The following is an 18,773-nucleotide window of genomic DNA, read 5'->3' as shown; positions in this document are numbered from 1 at the left end:
AAAACGCAAAGAGTCATCCAAATGATGACAAATATTACATAGAGGAGGGTTATACGACACCATCAAATAAACCATAGAGCATTACTTGAAATGTTAAGATGTTTTTCCATCGTGCTACAGCAGTTCTACCACAGAGCTGTAACGATATCACTTAACTCACTTTAATATACTTGTAGGAGCATTCTTTATGGAATCATGTTTCACAGGCTCAGTAGAACAGCAACAAGCAGTTCTCACCTGCTGCATGGTTACTCAAATAACTTCTTAAATCTATAACAAAAGTTGCAACAAAATGGCACAAAATCCTCACTATAAACGAATACACAGGTTTTAAGGAAAGCAAGTTAAGGGTAAAACCTTGCTGGCTTGGATATGAATGGAGCAGAGGAGCTACATTAGTTGAACAGTTGATTATTCAGAAAATGAATAGGCAAGTATTTGATAACTGACTTAACTGCCTTTGTAAGTCTTACAATATATCTGAAGTAATACATTTAGGGGAATGGACCAGACAAAAAATACAACTGATTACCAATATGAGATAGTGGCTGACTTAGAATGGAGGGAGGAGCAGATAATTAAAGGTAGGGGGTGATGCAGCCTGTGATAAACAACATCAGCTGAGCTTTTTTTTGGCTTGATATCACCTTTCTTCTTATCACACCCTGGAATCTGCTGCACACTTCTTCCAACAGGAAGGTACGCTTCCAACATATCATAAAGCTTTCACATTAAGTGTTATGTGTGTGTTATAATCCACAAGAACACATCAATGTATAAGTCAGTGTTATACTGGTAAGTATGAAAACAAATAGGAAAACAGGCTGCAGTAGAATTTATATAACACCGTCTGTCACAGCGACAGGTTGTGATTAATTATATCCATACCACCCAAGTACAACATCGCACTGAAACCTGTTAACAATATTACTTTCAGTGCAACATCTCCAGGAGCTTTGATTGATGATTTAATTTAATGATGCCACATAAATAGTAAATAAATACTAAAATATAAATACAAATACTACTCCAAGAGATCAGAGAAGCTTGGTTTGATGAATCATGGGTACAAAACTTGGCTGATGGTGGTGGCTGTATCGATTTAACCATAAATGAGAATGCTAGTTATTACTCTCACTGACTTTATCTTCATTTTCTTTAAGGGCTAAATTCACACACTACTCAGATAACAGTGCACCGACAGATTGATCAATAAAGATGTAACCCCCCCAAACTCTCCCTGCTATCTTTAACCGAACTGGTGATAGCTTCCTTCCAAGTTAGACCTTTGCCTGTCTGATAAATCTAAATTTCTATGTTCCTCCGGTCTCACCTTGCAGCTCTGAGGTACATGAGAAGGTCACAGTCATTGACCCCTGGCATCCAAACCAGCTCCTCATTCTCAGTGACAGCCTGGCCACCAGGGGAGGGGAAAGGCTGTAGTTCCGGAAGCTTAGCCTAATTAGGACGGGAGAAAGGAAGAGAAGAACATATGGTGTCACACTACAAATAGCATGTGAGCTTGAAGAAAATGTCAGCTTTCACCCAGATGTCATCAACTTCTCACTGTGGCTGAGTGTTGTCAGTGGGGAATGGGGACACGTTACAGTAACAGTGATCAAATATCTTAACACAACACAAGACTGCACTCTGATGACTGACTGACAAGAAACCCTAGTGCAAACGCTGGTGAACATTATCATGCAAACGTCTATTTAAATTTGCCACATGTTGAGGAACCTTAATTACAACTGTGGTTACAAACAAAAAAAATATCATATTCCAAAATGGCATTACTAAATAACTAAATTGTCTTTGCATACATTTACAGATAAAATATTTTGTATGCATTGCACTTTAAATACGTATTTGTGTTGCTGACAAAAATACCTTTGTATTATTCGAAAATATGTTATTGTAGAAAATGTGGTGAAGCTGAATAGTGAGACATAAATAAGTCAGTACACATCTTGTTTGGATTTTATCATCTTAAATGATAAGTGGCATCATTATTAAAATGTCATCTATATGTTAAGGGAACAGTTATCAAATATCAGCTAATTGTGTTATAATAAAATCCATACAATCGTGACATTGTGGAGGTTGTACTGTTGTTGACGTGGGAGAAAAAACTTTCAGTCAAGTCGACTCTCATGTCAGCTGCTGAGGGACTCATGTGTCGCACAGTGACTTACTTGGTGACTCGGTCCCACTCGGATTTCTCCTTGCGTGCTGTTTAGCCGCCTGAGAATAGACAAAGAGAGCAGATTGAAACAGAATATTTACCTACTGCTTTTCACAGGCTCACAGCCTGCACAGTGCCTGTTGAAGCAGCTTAACAACAGCTAACAACTAACTACAAGGTCACTTCTGGGGACGAAGAAACGTGAAGAAAATGACAAAAAACTAACAAATCATGACTAGGACATGATATTGACATTCAGAGGAGGCAACTGCTTTACTTTCTACTGTGGAAATCTCTATCGTACAGTAACATGTGAGCAAAATACATTGGGTTTTAATCATAAAAGCAAATACAGATTTCAGGAGAATACTCCTGAGCCATTGCTTGAGCACAGCGAGCTGAGCGGGGCACATTTGCAGGCCTGATATTGCGGATACAGCAATAAAACAGACTCCTCTACAAGGAGGAGGAGGAGGAGGTGCGGGAGGAGCAGGAGGGACCTGGCTGTGGATATGCAAGGCGAGAGCCTCTGAAACGGCTGCTGGTGCAAATGCTGGTAGCCATAGCAACTGCAATTTAATAATAGTGTTCCGAATCTCCAGCTGCAGTGGATTAAAGAAAATGACAAGATGTTCCTTTGAAAAAGCCTTCCCCTCCGTTACCTAGGTTACAGCGCCAATTTTCATACAGCCGAGCGCGGGGCGGCCCAGAACCTGTCAGCGTGATTTGCACCCGGAGAAGCTCGCACTCCATCATGCAGACCTGGCGGAAACCTAAGAGGCCACAGCTCTCTGGTCTCTTTACAGCCCTCCAACCACAAAGCTCTAAGATGGCTACATATTTGACTGCAACCCCCCCCCCCCCTTTCCCTCTTTCTTCACAGTCCTCCTTCTCCACCTACGCTCAGACAGGGGAGAGTGATTAGAGGGGTGATCCATATCGTTATGAACTATGGCTGACAGAAGCACTGGCACAGGCCAAGAAAACAGAGCCTGGGCTGCAGTGACTGACCGCGGGGCCTGCCAGCAGAATCTGCTGCTCCAGAACGTGTTGAAATACTTCGTTTGATTTTATTACAAACATTCGCAGCAGATAAGACAAACTGAATGTACAGCAATCTGAATCTGGCAGTCGATGAGAACCCAGGGCAATAAACCCTGCTGATAAAGATCCAATATGTAAGTTTCCCTGCATCATCAGCACTTCAGATGAAAATGTAAAGGTTCTGTGAGGATTTCCTAACATTTCAGTCCTTATTTAACCCCAGTTCTTGTCCCATTATTTGGATGAAACTGTTGAAATTGGTTTTACAAGTGAGTTGTGTGGAAATAACTTATAAACCACTTTCATTGGATTTATTAGAGCTGAACGAAGCTTGAAACTAGGAAAATACTTTATTCTGCTTTTTACTCACTGAGAATATGAGATATATACGTGCGTGTGTGTGTGTGTGTGTGTGTTTTCTGAATGCCTGCATGTAGTCTCCTATTACAGAGCAGGTTTATGTATTTATGTATTTATAATACTTGTGTGAGCCTGATCCTACTGAGAGAAAGTTCTACAAATGTGTTCCTGACAGTATGCAGTTGGCCGGGTCCTCGGTGTGTTTGGCAGGAGGCTGTAAGGATGACAAATGAGAACCTGTGCACCAGAATAAGAACAGCGTGTCTGAGACAGCCGTGTTTTATTCAGGCAAATCCTGAAAGCAGACGTTCAGACGGTAGAGTGAGAGAGGAGGCAGAATACAGATGCACCATGGCAAGAGGCCCTCAGGAGTTCCCATAGACTGCAGGCATATTTGAAAGGAAACAACACACTGAAGACATACAGAACTATGTGAGAATCAGGCGATTGTGAATAACAGACACAACTAGCAAAACACCTATTTTTAAGGGGGTAGTGTTATAAGTAGTATTATTACTATTTTTTGTAGATTAAAATTGCAAAAACAAACAAAAGTTTGTATTTCAATATGCAGAGTATTAATAGAGATTACAGAGGCATAATATAAGCCTTATCTCTGTTGTTACAAGTGTCAATTGTAATACTGGGCCAAGTAATAATGTTTCTTTTTCCTCAAATAAGCTCCTCAAAGCCTCACACAATTAACTATGTGAAACATCACACACACACACGACACACGACACACACACACACACACACACACACACACACTCTACACAATCTAATTACAGGCTTACTTATTAAACCCAAACAACGTGACAGTCTGATCAACTTTGTGTGTGTGTGTGTGAGAGAGTGTGTGTATGCAATCAAGGATAACCACACCCCCTACATCAATTTCAACCAATCACAGAGCGAGTCCGTGGCACACTGACATAATTGCAGCGCAGCAAAACACAGACCCAACTTTGTGGTATTTAAGAACCACAACAAGCGGCGTGCGCACCCCCACAGCTGGCGGAGCTTTGTGCTGCAGCTCGGGCAGCATGCACCATGTCCTCCCGACTGTAAACACTAGCTGCAAAATGGAGCCGGGGGGGGCAGCCTCTCCGGGTCTCATAGCCACGCTGGCTGCAGGTTTAACAACACTGTGCACCGGGAGACACGGAGCATGCACCGGGGCTGGGACGGCTGCAGCGTCCCGGTGAAGGAGCGATGCGACGGGCTTCTGCATGTGTGGCGGCGATCTGCGGTGACAGCCCCGGCAGGAACGTGCACGCTCGCTAGCCCACGCAAACACAATCGCTTCACAACAATGACAGCGGCGCAGACACAACGCACACTCGTGTCAGACAGCGAGGACCGAGGAGACGAGCCGAGAGGCACGCAGCGATCGATCCTGGCAGAAGGAAGCAGCAGAATATGATGGCACACCTACCTCCTGGGACTGAACAGATCGTCCATTTCTGACATCGAGCCCTGCGGCCGGCTGCTGACACTGTGTGTGTAACAATGCTCGTTGGGTCTGACTCCCCTCTCCTCCCACCTATTGCTAGGTGCTCAAAATGGAGAAGCACGCATTCGCTCCAGAGAGGTATTCACTGAGCTGGTGCTGTGACCTCAGCCTGCACGTACAGCGACGCGAGCTGCGAGAGCTGCTCCACAGACACTACTGAGCATGTGCTGCGACCTCTCACTCACACACACACACACGCACACACACACACAGTGAGGGAGGGAGGGAGGGAGGCAGACAGACACGCATGCAGGATACGGAATTCATATCTTCTCGTATGTCTGCGCCATAATAAACAAGAGTGAAATTGCAAGGCTGCAGACACCCCGCACTGAATACCAAGCGATCAGAGGAGGGAGGGAGGGAGGGAGGGAGGGAGGGAGGGAGGGAGGGAGGGAGGGAGGGAGGGAGGAAGACTGAGTGTGCAGGGCCCCTGAAGGAGGGGGTTCCCAACCGGCAACCCTCAGCACCAACAACACGGACATCTGTCACTGCAACACGTGAACCAGGGGGGATAATAACTACTTTTCATTGAACATAGACATTAATCCAGTAGCTCCTCATGCTAATGTGCCTCACAAGTTTGTCCAAATAAATTCTTCATTTGTTTAGATTTGGCCAATGAGGAGGGGCCAACATGCCCTACGTGACTCAAAGGTAAGTTATTCATGTCAAGCAAAGTTGAACTGTTTGCATATTTAAATACAGCTGTGAATGAACACAAATGTTACAGCTATTCAACTCCAACATAATCCCACTAAAGGTTTTCCCATCTGTTACAACACAGAAATTAGCCAGGTCAACAAAGTAAGTGGAATAAATGGGAATTAAATATTTTCCAGTCTTATCAACCCCTCAGAGCACTTTTTCCACGACTCATTTATAAAGCCAGGGATCCAACCACAGACCTGGTTAGTGGACAACCCGCTATACCTCCTGAGCCACAGCCGCCCAAGTCCATCACACTTACTGCGAAGGCTATTCAACCATTTTATAATGCTGCCAAGCTGACCAGGTAAAACAAAGATTGTTCACAATAAAGTCAAGTTTAAAGTACATAGGCATGAAAGGCAATGTCGAATACAAAATATTATGGAAATACATGAAAGAACACACACAATCAAGCTAAAAAGTAACAGCCACTGAACTTATCAAGTCACTAATTGTTAAAATTATTCATCATGAGAAGAACGATGTTAGCAACAGTAGTAATAATAGTGATATTTTCATTTTTTGAAAATGTTCAGTGATAACACTGGGCATCATGAGACAAATGTAGTAAATAATTATTAATAAGAGAGAATGTGTATTTTTTTCACAGAAGACATTTTCAAATGTCAAAGCATAGAAAGCAATAAGTACTACTGAAAACCTTAGTGATGGATGTGTCCCTGCAGTAATTAATCCTGGACCGTGAGTCAGCATCCACAACACAAGGATAAAGAAACTAGAGCAGCTAAGTGAATGTCAGTTATTTCATTATTCACAGCTGTACTCTTCCAACCGAGATGTGTCATAGTATTCAGTGAAAAAGGCTTTTTCATCCTGATCAAACTAATGATTTCAAACACGGCCGCTGAGCTCCTCGCAGATTCTCCTTTCAAGTCTTAATCTTAGCGCAAAAAGATCTGTAATTAAAAAGTTGACGTGCAAATTGAGAAATATCAACAAACGCTGCGAACAATTACCAAGCCATGGGGGCGTTTTCCTGAGCTCGTTCCCTCGCAATTAAACCACATTAGAGAACAAGTCTTTGTGCATTGATAACATAGTCAGCTGTAATGAACAGACAATATTAGTCCCATTACTGTGCCAAAAAAAGCATAGAGCTCCAGCTTGGTGAAAAATTACTTTTTTCTGTGCTGAAAAATGTTCCATTAATTTCAATAGAGTTTTGCAACAGCTGGGTGACATTGTGAAAATCAATGGTGGGATTTTAATTCTGTGCTCGTCTGTGCAACTAAACATTGTTTAGTCTAATTTGGGAGGTATTATATGCTTATTATTGTGATACTACATAATCAAAAACATATTGTCTCAACATGTGCAATATGTCAGTATACTGTCCTACTGTCAATCTCTAAAATATTTATGATAGTCAGATAAAACAATTCCCTTTGAAAATCATTAATTTGTGATAAAGATTTTTTTTAAATTTTTTTTAAATAATGTACGGACTAATTCAGTAAATATCTGCCAGATTATTTGGTAATGAAAATAATCAGCTGCAGCCCTAATTTAATAACATTCAGTGTTGTGCAGAGTTTATTCAGGATATCTGTCATGGGGGAGGATTAGTCTCCTCCACAGTTAATTTCTGTGTGAGTGGAATTGACAGAAAGCTCCTCACCTGGTCTCTGGGTTATATCCGAGGATATAGAAAAAGGAGTCGATGCGGGCTTTGAACTCCTTGGCAGCAAAAATGTCGGAGAAATGGGAAATGTTGCACTTCCCCCTGTGAGAGAAAAGACAGGATTTATTATACAAAAAAAACCCGTTTGATTGAACATAGAAGTAGCTGGCGTGGCCCTAATTAGAAGCTCTTGGGGTGTTAATTTACTGGAGGTGACATATACAGCAGCAGGTATCTGGTTGCTGTCAATGCCCGCTGACTTGGCTGCAAGACACCAGACTCCGGCTACTCCACCCGTAAACACCAGCTGAATATGTCAGTTCTGCCTGGACTGCTGCAGCTGAGGTGTAGGAGACAGGCACGGCAGAGATCTGGATGGGCATCAACCTGTTTGCCTCCCTCCCACCATGAATACCCCCCCCCCTAGTGAGCTGAGAGGGCAAAGCCTCTGAACACATCTTGCTGCCATTTCCTGTTTCCAGCACCCCGGTGTCTGGCTCAAATCAAAATAACAGACATCTCGCGGCATATGGAGCTGGGCTGCCTTGCAGAGAAGCTGTATCATTCCTCCCCCCTTAAAAAAGATTAACGGGTGGTGAGGAGGGCCGTCTTTCACAGAGCTGCAGCATTACGGCATCCCACTGGAATTCCCTCCCATTTATCTAAAGCCTGGAGAATAAGTCAAATCAAAGGGTGCTCTGTGTAGGAGAAGTTGCAGTTAATTTGCCCTGAAATCAGCGGTTTCTGTAAGACATGGCTTTGACTGCCCGCCGCTGTGCAGCTCACAGATGGTTTTGGTTTAAGAAAAGGAGGAAGTGGGAGATGAGGAGGGGAGGGAGTCCAGCCAGGCATTCAGGAAGAGACAGAGGCAGGGACACAGACTATATGATTCCAGAGCAAGAAAACAATGAAGCCTGTCCTTAGTTAGGATGAGCCACCAGTGTCCCTTTACACAGACTCATGTTCAGACAGGTGTGTGTGTGGCAGTTGATACAGAGCCTTTTTAATCAGTGTTTAAATGTAAGGTAGCAGAAAGCATGTGAGCCCTCATTGCTTTGCATCTTCACCACTGCACCATTACCATCCTGCCCATGTTCAAAAGATACATTAGGATTAAAAGAGTGAATGGAATTCTAAGTTAAACATCAGTCTCCTAAATCTGGCTCACAGCAGACAAGAATTTCCTTATAGCAGTGAGTTGATTAAAATGTTAGTCACTAGTTTGCTTGAATATATTAGAATAGTATTAGCGTGAAAGGTAAGTGATTGGTATAAAAGCACATTAAAGAGAATTATACCGTAATCATACAATGTGTACAAATACACCAATATTGCTTATGGGCTATTGAAGCTCATGTCCAACAGAATTTTCCATTAAGTAAAAATACCCCACATCAGTTTAGAATCTTAATACCAGAGCACGGGGACTGTCTTCAGTTTAAAAATACTAGTACCATAAATACTAACAATGCAACTGCAGCAGCCATGATGTTGCTGGGCTGAGAGTCAAGAAACAAGTGGGAGACTTGTAGTGCTTCTTTCAATTGCAGCTTCTATCTCCTAACACAGATAAGGACATGAACCTGTGTGTGTGTGTGTGTGTGTGTGTGTGTGTGTGTGTGTGTGTGTGTGTGTGTGTGCATTTGTGTTTATTTACCTGAGAGCAGCAGCATGATAAGTGTCCACATAGTCAGAGATGAAGAGTTCTCGACTCCTGACCACTGGGTCTGTGATAATCAGCTCCCGGCCAGAGTCTGCAGGAAGGAAAACACATGGTGCACTGAATACATATATCTACAGTTTATATGAATAATGCTACATCACCACATTCATTCATCTACGACAGAGATAACAGAGATTAAGTAGCCTGGGTATATGAACTCACTAATAAATGGGCTAGCACAGTTCTGCGTACACGCAAAGTAACAAGTACCTCAGTGGAGGTCAATATTATGCCCCATAATTCAATAAAGCCAATAAAGAGCCGCTCCCTGAGGAGAGGACATAATGTTCAGTTCTCCAGTGAAATGACCCATGTGGGGTTAAGACGCATCAGCTGCACCAAGAATGAGCCGGGACTTGTCGTTGACAAATGACCTGAGTTGTTGCGTGCTGTGGCCACTGTGCTGCGGCCTTGTGACATCAATTCTAATAATCCCACGTCCCCGCTGCGAGGACGGACTGCAAATAGCAGAGTGTCGAGTTGCACTGAAACAGTGTCTGGAGGGAGCAGCGTACGTGGGGTTTGGTTGATAACCTCAATGACACACCCGAATTTAAGTCTTTCCTCTGTCACAGGAGATACTGGGATCGTTGTAGGATAGGAAATACTACATAACACCATGTTTAGTTGTAACATAAACACCTGCTCTCTGGTAACAAGGCTTTATTCTGAATATATTTAGAGGTGACTGTATTCTGTGCAGCAGACTGAGAAAAAGCCCAACCATAAGGGGTATGCAAGCTATAGAGATAATTTTCATAAATAGCCATATCAAATAAGTTCAATATATATGAATATACTGTTTATGCATTTTGCAAACAGTGAGGAGGTAAAACATTATTGATCTACCTCAGCTTTGTAAAATATGTTGATGTTAATCAAGTGTTTGTAATTCTCTGACCATAACGAAGACTTTAACACCTAAACCCTCAATCAATAGTAAAAATCAATCATTAAAGTTAAAATATTTAATTGTGATAATTATCGATAATGACTGATATTAAGTTTTATTTTGACCATATTGTCCCACCCTATAAAAGATATTAACACATTACTCCAACTATTGCAAATCAATATTAAATCTGACTTTCGTCCATTTCATTTTTGCCATCACGTTCTGACAAAGTGTTTGAGTGTGTGTCCTTGTAGAAGTGTATGTGTTAAAGTGTGATGAGTTCATTGGCACTGATAGTGTTGAGAGAGTGTGTGTGTGTGTGTGTGTGTGTGTGTGTGTGTGTGTGTGTGTGTGTGTGTGTTCAAGGCCCTCGTGACACTGTGGGTTATTAACACTTGACAGTGCTGCTGTCTGGCCTGAAGGAGCGTTACCCAGGGAACAGCACAGAGCCTTGGGATTGGCTCAGCGGCCTGGGACACGATCATCTGGTTTGTGTTTGAAATGCAACACACTCTTATATCTCTTTCAACAATCTGGAGAGCGGAGGCAGGTGTGTGTGTGTGTTTGTGAAGGGGAAGAGGAGTGTTGTGTTACAGAGCAAGCAAGAGTGTTTACTTTGTGTGTGGGAGTTTGTGTATTGTGTATATACACATGCACATGCGTGGCTGACACTCAGCGCATACAAGGCCTGTCTCACCGTTCTCATTGTTGCGATCCTGCACCAGGTGCTGGTACACAGAGTCGGGCACCTCTGACTGGCGGTAGTACCATTTCACATTCATCAGCAGATGGTCCCGTTTACTCTGCAACACAGAAAGACAAAGAGCAAGTAAGCAGGTGACCGGGAAAAAAAGAAAAGAAGATCCCACACAAAGATAAACAGACATCATTTTGTTTGATAGACGATGTCACAAACTGGCCTCTTGGCAAACGGTGATGCTGTGCAGTCACACTGGTTATGAGTCACGCTGGCTGATGCCAAAAAGCACGCAGGGAGACAAAGTCAATTAAAAAGGGATTGCAGAGCATTTAGAGCTTTAATAAAACAAACAGTGGGATGGCCGTTCCAGGAGGGAGTAAAGAGGGAGAATCAGCAAGAGGGGGATGGATAAGAGTTCAATCTTTGGTAACTACAAAACCAGGGTTCTCCTCACTTAAAGACAATACTCCACCGAGCTGCTAAATCATTTTAAAGCACTGTTAGTTTACTAATGCACAGGAACAGTATCTCTCTAGCACTCTTTGGACTGTCTACTCCTCGGGTGCTGCCACCTACTGGCTATTCAATAAGGTGCAAGTAAGGAAAGGCATGTAACCCTCTAGACGACCAGCAAGTGGCAGCACTGAGGTGAGAGAAGAGAGCTTTGCTAGGACCAGTCAATGAAGAAAATAGAGAGGGAAGAAAGGGAGGGCGTCTGGGGGCTGTGTGAGTGTGTGTGTGTGTGTGTGAGTGTGTGTGTGTGTGTGTATGTGAGAGTTTGTGTGAGTGTGAAGAAAATGGTAGAAACTGAGGCCAGTGCTGAGGTGAGAGATGAAAAGGGCAAAATACTGTTTTCATTTCATGTTATAAAATATTTATTGTGCCTTCACATAAGCCCAACTGACCGTCACAGTGGGTTGAGAGGAACATTAGAGAGAGTGCCGGGCCAGGTGCTAGACTGCGACACAGCGCTATTGGCCCCAGCCATCTTTATTAAGGACTCGGCTGCACCGCAATGCACTGAACTAACCAAGTGAGACACCTGCACCACCCGGGGAGTACAGGAGAAATGAGCATGTGGAAAGAATTGAAGAGGGGGAAAAGTAATTTAAGACAGACAATTTAACATCTGCACTCGTCAGCCTCTTAACATCTATTTGTGTGTGTGCCTGTGCCTGTGTGTGTGTGTGCCTGTGTGTGCGTGTGTGTGCAGGAACATGAGGTCAGGGTAAAGATATTTAAAGCCTTTTACAGTACATTGTTCTGTTATGTCACTGGGGAGGAGACTGAGCACACGCAGCCAAGCAAATCATCATATGCCTAAACCCTCAAGTCCACCTCTGTTTTTCCAATTCTCTCCACTCCTTCCTTCCTCCTCTTCCTCCCTGCCCCCCCCCAACCCTCCCTCCCTCCTCCACCTTTCTCAGTCCAACCCTCCACTCCACCACCTCTCCACCATTTTCTCTCCCTCAATTCCTCCCTCTCTCCAACCTTGAACAGAGGATGAGGAACGAGGGAGAAAGTGAGCCCCGGACGTGTTAACAGCAGCTGGCAAGTAGTCAGTCAGCTGCATTTAGTGACTTTGAATGATTGTGCCAGTGTGTGCGCGACAACACACAATCACACACACTTTTGGCTTGTGATTGAGCAGAGAACCACACTGATGGGCTGAGACACAGACCCTGCAAGCACGTAGACATACTGTGTGTGAAGAAATGTGTGCAATGACGTCGTGCCTGCCTGCCCCCCCCCACCCATTCCAACCTCTTGTCTATCTGGTGTACAGACAATGTTGCCTTCCACACTAACAGGCTGCCTGCCGGAGCAACGCGAGTAGTTATCTGGTGCTTATAAATTATTAATGCTTTAAGGAGACTGTAAATGCTGCTAGAGCGCTACCTGAACATTTCATTTTTCTGCCTGTAAAACCACAAACTATAATGTATTTTAAAGAACCTGATGCAAACAGAAAAAACACACAAGCAGGCAAAAAAAGACGCACACACGGGTTTTGCACGTTATTCATGAGCCTGCATTATTTCAAGCCAACCAAACGGAGCAACGCAGAGAGCGACTGTTACTTCAGCTATAATCAGTATCCTCGTCACTACAGAGTCGCTGCCGCTCTCCAGAGCAGATTGCTGTTTAGAAGCCCACAGCGGCGTTAAGCCCTCTCAGGCAAACGAGGGAGGGAGCCGGAGAGAGATGGAGAGGAAGACGGAGCGCAGCCTATGGAGTGTGTAGTGGGAGCGGAGCATAGCTTTCAATTATCACAATTCTATAAACATGCGGGGTGGAGAAATGAGACGATAACACCAGGAGAAAATGAAGGGGGATGATAGACAGCTGAGAATCGCCACAATAACTATCAAGTTGTATTGTCTGGGTTTCGCTAAGCCAGCCATAGAAAATGACAGAGAGAATATACAACAGGGGAACCACAAAGCTGAATTGATTAGAGACATTCCACGCTGCCTGTAGAGCCACAGCACAATGTCAGCCATCTTTGTCTGTCCTGCCAGAGGCTAAACATGGCCCTACCCTCCCTCCTCCTGGGCCCTAAACCCAGGGAATGCTCCTCACTGCGGAGAGGCCAAAAGACTTACTTACCCACTACTGAGAGAAAGAAATGAAACAAAACCAGAGAAGGAAAAAATATATGAAAAGTGAAAGGAAGGAAAGGAGATTGAGGAGAAAAATGAGGAGAGAGAGAGAAAGCAGTTGGATTAAGATGGGAGGAGCAGGACTTTCTCATTTCCTCAGACTCAAAATTACAACTATCCTCCTCCTGCTTTGCTGAAACCCCCCCGGGGCACAAGGCTACCCCTTTATCCACTGAGGAGATATAAATCTGAGAGTCATGCTTTAGGGCTGAATACAATGGATCCTCCCCTTCCTCCACTGGCTCAGCCTGGGCCGTGGCATTCTTGGGCACACTCCTAATACAGGGGTTTGATTATAAGAACCTAAATGATGGAAAATATTTTAAACTTGAACAGACTGTTTCTTTAATGATGACTCTGAAATGTATCTCTGTTAATGAAAAAGTAAATCAATGCTTCTCTTAAAGCAGCCCTGGATAAATCAGCCATTGTGTGAATCTGTTAATTCTCCCTCTGTGTAGCTAAAAAGGTGGCTGGCCCCTTGGATCCAAAAGGGCTGTGCAATGTTCTTTGTGTGACTGCATGTGTGCAGTCAACTCTGGAGCCGGGGCCTCTGTGTATGACCACACCACTACAAAGACTCGGGGTAAAGAGGGAAACGCAGAGGGCAGAGGGCAGACGTTCCCTTTTTTACAAGAACAGGCTTTAAATGTGAAACGAGACCAGCTCTTCTGGAGGAAATCTGTGGACGTGTACACTTAAACAGATGAATTCTGTGTTGTAAAGGAGGAAAGTGTGAAATCAATACAGTGGTTTTCATTACAAAAAACTAATGCTAACAAAAACACCTCTTCCTGTCAATCGTTTTCATATTTGGAAGAGTGCGCCGCTACTTCTCCCACATCTGCTCACAGTGGCCTTTACAATATGTTCATTACCTCCTAGCAAAGCCGAGCTGTGACAAAACTGAGGGAACGTTGTTACAACCTGTAACCCTCAAACCTAATGCCCCACTCCTCCGCCCCCCCGCACTGTAACACTAGAGCTTTGCTTTAAACAAAACCAGACGCTCCCGCTCCCACACGACAGGCCCCCAGTGCACCTCGTTAACAGGAAACCTCTGTTTATTTTCTCTACTTTTCAAACACTCTCTTCTTCCTGTGCTAACCCTGTTAGTGACTACCCCCCCCCCCCCCCGTCCCTGCTGGTGACATCAGCGGCCGGGATCTATGACTTCCTTCAGAAGGTAGCAGCTCGAAGTACGGAAGGAAAGAAGGATCCCAAATACATAGACAAAGGAGACAGTTGAGAGGGAGGGAGGGACGAGGGGAGGGGAGGTCAAACAGAGCAGCAGAAGCAGCGGCAGCTCAGTGTTAGCCAGGAATGTCAAGCAGTTCAGCTCGGCTAGCACGCTGTTGAGCTAACAGCTTAGTTATCTAACGCCCCATTGGCAGGGGAGGCTCAGGTATGGTAAGATCAGGGCTGGTCGACGTGTGACATTGACAGGCGGAGGCTCAAAATGGCACAGAGGGCGTGATTCACCTCGCCTGCCACCAGGGGAGAGAAGGCACAACCAAAGAACAAAAGGCTGATTGTGGCATTTGGAGGCAGAGATGGGATCTGGGAGGAATAATCTGCTGCTCCGACATGATAAGATTAGAGAAGGGAAGGCAGGCAGGAAGAGCTGGCTGGGAAGATCACACATGCACTTGCATAAACACACACACACACACACAAAAGATGATGAATCTGATTGGAAGGGTTTTCCACTTGGCTTTCTCTCTTCCTCATTTTCCTTCTTTCTCTCACTTGTTCTCCCGCTCTCCCTGAGACAGAGATCTGCCAGCACACCAGCACTCAATAAGCACTTCCATCTGGACAACAGCGCACACACACGCACACAAAAACTGCATGTGTGTGTGAGTGTGTGTGAACGTACACTGTCATAGTACAAGAGATCTGCTGTGCTCACGCAATCTTCGACAATGACTGACAAAGGAGGTTGTTAAAAAGAAATGCCAGCATGCTGGGTGAGCAAACACACATACAAGCAAAATCTCTCCCTCTTTCTCTCTCGGACACACACACAAATAACAGGCTTTCAGATTAAGCACCACTATTCTTCTCCCGGCCCTGCAGCAGAGGGGGGCAGGCTGGGAGACTGTGGCAGAGGTAAGAGAAGGCACCTCTAAATCAGGCTGTCAGAGCCAGCCACAGCAGCAGGACTCCACTCTGCAATCCTCCTCCTTATGAGCTCCACGGTGAGCTCTTTGCTGCTCGGTGCAACAAAGGATAACCTCCCCCTCAAGCCTTGTTCTCTTAGGCACATACAATAACCCCAAACAATGCAGATTACAATGTTTGCGAGGAGGAACTGTAAAGAGCCTGCTTCCACGCCTGGCAACAAGCGCAAATGGAAAGAGAAATAGAGAGAAAGTGAAGTGTGGGAGGCAGAGGGAGGAGGAGGAGGAGGAGGAGGAGGAGGAGGAGGAGGAGGAGGAGGAGGAGGAGGAGGAGGAGGAGGAGGAGGAGGAGGAGGAGGAGGAGGGTGAGGTGAGTCCCAGCTGTGGTGGCGAAGCTGGCAGGACCTTTGCGCCGTGCCTACACCGGGGTGCCTCTCTCTGTGGCTTGACCTGCTTGGATATTAAATCTGCGACCTCTGCTTTTGAACGCACTGGGCCCATCTGTCAGGCCGGCTCCATATTGGATTGGATGAGCATTAGCAGCTTCAAAGTGGGCAGATTTGCTCTTGTTGCTCTTTGTGTGTGTGTGTGTGTGTGTTTGAGAGAGTGTAAATGTGTGGGTGTGACTTTGAACATGACAGCCCACGTCTGCCTTAAATTTAAAACCCCCTTTCAAGGAATCAAGCAGATGCGCATAAATCACTTTATGACAGATGTGTGTCACTGTACAATTTGTCGTCATTCACCGACACATCTGAGGAGGATGCTAACAGGTCCTCCCGATGTCCAGGAAAAAAAAGAGTGGTGGTGGCAGAGATGGGGAAAAGAAAGAAGGAAGAGATGGGGTTGAGTCACATGGAGCTCACAGATGATACAAATTAAGAATTGAGGGCTGAGGGCCACTACTGATGGATCATACTGCCAACCACAGGCACACTTTATACACTGGAGAGTCACGAGCACCACACATGACTGCCACATCTGAGGTCTGGCTCATCCAACACGTTGCTCCACTCCATGCTAATAACAAACAGGGGTAACTGCACCAGTCTTTGCTTCATCGCTCCTTTAGTTCAAATGGTTCCCAGTGGCAGAGAGTAAATCAATGGTGGAAATAATCGGAAAAGAAGACTGATGTTGAACACATTGCTCTCCATTCCGACAGAGAGGGGCGGAGAGAAAAGAGAACACTAGCCCTGGCTGCTCACTCCATAAAATAGCCAGGCTTTGTCCAACTTAAATATTTGTCTTTGCCTCCAACACACTTCTGCTGCACGACTTCTTCTTTTTTTTTCCTTATAGAAATTTAGGACGAGTTAAGGGATGGTACAGACAGCGGCACTGTGGCAGGCAGAAGGAAAGAGGATATAAAGAATATATTTAAGGACTAAATATAACAATGTAGAGAATAATGACCATCATTTGCTACACAACTTTGACAAGGAGCAGCAGGAATCTGGCAACATGTCTTCAGTGATTTAGGACACACACACACACTCTCTCAGATTAACAGCAACCAGATAAAGGGTTTTCTGTTTGGGGAGTATATGTCAGAAGACTAAAGGTGACACCGGCAGATAAATGTTTTTACCAAAACAGTCATGTAATTAAATACTTTGTGTCAGTTTGACACACACACACATACAGACTTTTTTTTATCCAAGACTATCCAACCATCCATCTGACAGTAGCAACAGTGAATCAGTTGCAGAGTGAGATCTTCGTGGAATGCAGGTTACGGTCGTTCATTGTGCAAAATGCATCACAGGTAAGAGAGTGAGATCTGATAGAATTTGGAGATTACATTGTTGTATGAGACAGGCGACAGTCTAATGCAGAATCTTTGTTCTGTTTGTCTCCTGTAACACCAAAGACAAAAACAGAACTAATTTTTTGCAGAAAGATAAAACAACGAAACAAATTTTTTGCAGAAAGATAAAACAATGAAACCGGAGAAAACATTTGCGAACACAATTGGTGCAAGTCTGTGTCCCTGAAGTTTACTTGTAAATATGTTCAGTAATACTTTAAAGACCAATTTTTTATTTTAAATCCGAATTTGAATTTAATAAATTTATGAATCTCTAATTAATGTATTCACTTAATTTTGCTCTGGCCTCTTAGTTTGTATTTAATACAGTGCCTTGTTATCTCAATACAATACTTGAACAAATGTATATGTGCCACACAAAAGCATTTCATTGATTTAGCCATTAAAAAACAAGCTTATCTGGTGGATTTTTCCATCTAACATCCACCTCTTTTCTAAAAGGTTAATGTCAAACTCTGCTTGCAGCCCTGGCAGGGTGCAGACCAGAATGCAGATTCAAGTGAGACTTCAAACGCAGGCTGTGTGAGGACAGATGGAGGCGGTTAAGAGAGCTCATATCTGGCTGTTCAGATCATAATACTGACTTTATTTTCCAAGCTCTTCCTTTCAGCCAGACATACAGTTATAGCCTGCCAGAAAACATTGTCATTTCTGCCTTCAGCCTTTCATTAAGCCGCTTCAAAGCCTTCTCGCTTTGATACCTGGCTTCCTGTGTGTTAGTGTGCTTGCTTGTGTGCGTGTGTCGGTGTGTTTGTTTCTGCATATAGCCCGGGATGTTCTCTTGAGAGTGGGAGACTTGCCTGGTCTCGAGGTAATACCAGTGAGTCACCATTGAGAGTTGGACACAAACACACAAAGACTGAGGAATGCTGACGTTTCTTGGATGTCGCTGGCTTCCTTTGTGTTGTGTTGAGTGTTTAAACGGTCTGGTGTTTTGTTTGGGAGCCTGTCTGCTTTTGACCCATAATGTTAGCTTTATCTTGTTAACATAACCGGGTGAGCTAATAAGTCATCTTACTAAAACTGACAGGATTATCGCTGAGGAGTAAGAGAAAAAGGGGCATGCAGAAAAGCACAGGAATATCAAGCTCTGTGTGTGTGTTTGTGTGTGCGCGAGTGTGAGTACTTGTCATTTTGGATGTCTGCCCAGCCAGCTAATTCGGACCCTGTGTGTATGTGTGTGTATGACTAGCAGTGGCAGCCTCCTGAGCAGGGTATGACAGAGAAGGAGTTGTGGGCTGATTGAGCGCTGTAATGGAAGACAGGAAATGAGAAGGCTTGCTTTAGCCAATGCTAATCGATCTCCCGCCTAGGTATCTCACACACAGAAATGCATATGAACATTTAACATTCAGGCAAGTGTAGGTTAATGCAGGTATA

At 44.3% G+C, this 18,773-nt stretch overlaps 1 protein-coding gene across 2 annotated transcripts in view; it reads right to left on the bottom strand.

Annotated features, from left to right (window-relative positions):
• rerea (arginine-glutamic acid dipeptide (RE) repeats a) overlaps nt 1–18,773 on the bottom strand; it is a 123,907-nt gene that overhangs the window by 27,847 nt on the left and 77,287 nt on the right. The window contains exons 5-9 of one of the 2 annotated variants that reach the window (XM_061074248.1): nt 10,774–10,879; nt 9,116–9,212; nt 7,456–7,560; nt 2,196–2,244; nt 1,334–1,458 (exon numbers count right to left, since the gene is read on the bottom strand). In XM_061074248.1, coding sequence (XP_060930231.1) covers nt 1,334–1,458; nt 2,196–2,244; nt 7,456–7,560; nt 9,116–9,212; nt 10,774–10,879 — 482 coding nt within the window. Of the gene's footprint in view, nt 1–1,333; nt 1,459–2,195; nt 2,245–5,027; nt 5,115–7,455; nt 7,561–9,115; nt 9,213–10,773; nt 10,880–18,773 lie in introns of those variants that run through there. The other variant, XM_061074249.1, reaches the window with a different exon arrangement.

The sequence above is a fragment of the Limanda limanda genome, chromosome 7, assembly GCF_963576545.1.
Source record: "Limanda limanda chromosome 7, fLimLim1.1, whole genome shotgun sequence".
In the NCBI taxonomy this organism is placed as follows: domain Eukaryota; kingdom Metazoa; phylum Chordata; class Actinopteri; order Pleuronectiformes; family Pleuronectidae; genus Limanda; species Limanda limanda.
The sequence above is the reverse complement of the archived record's forward strand: the minus strand, read 5'-3'. Positions and strand labels throughout refer to the sequence as shown.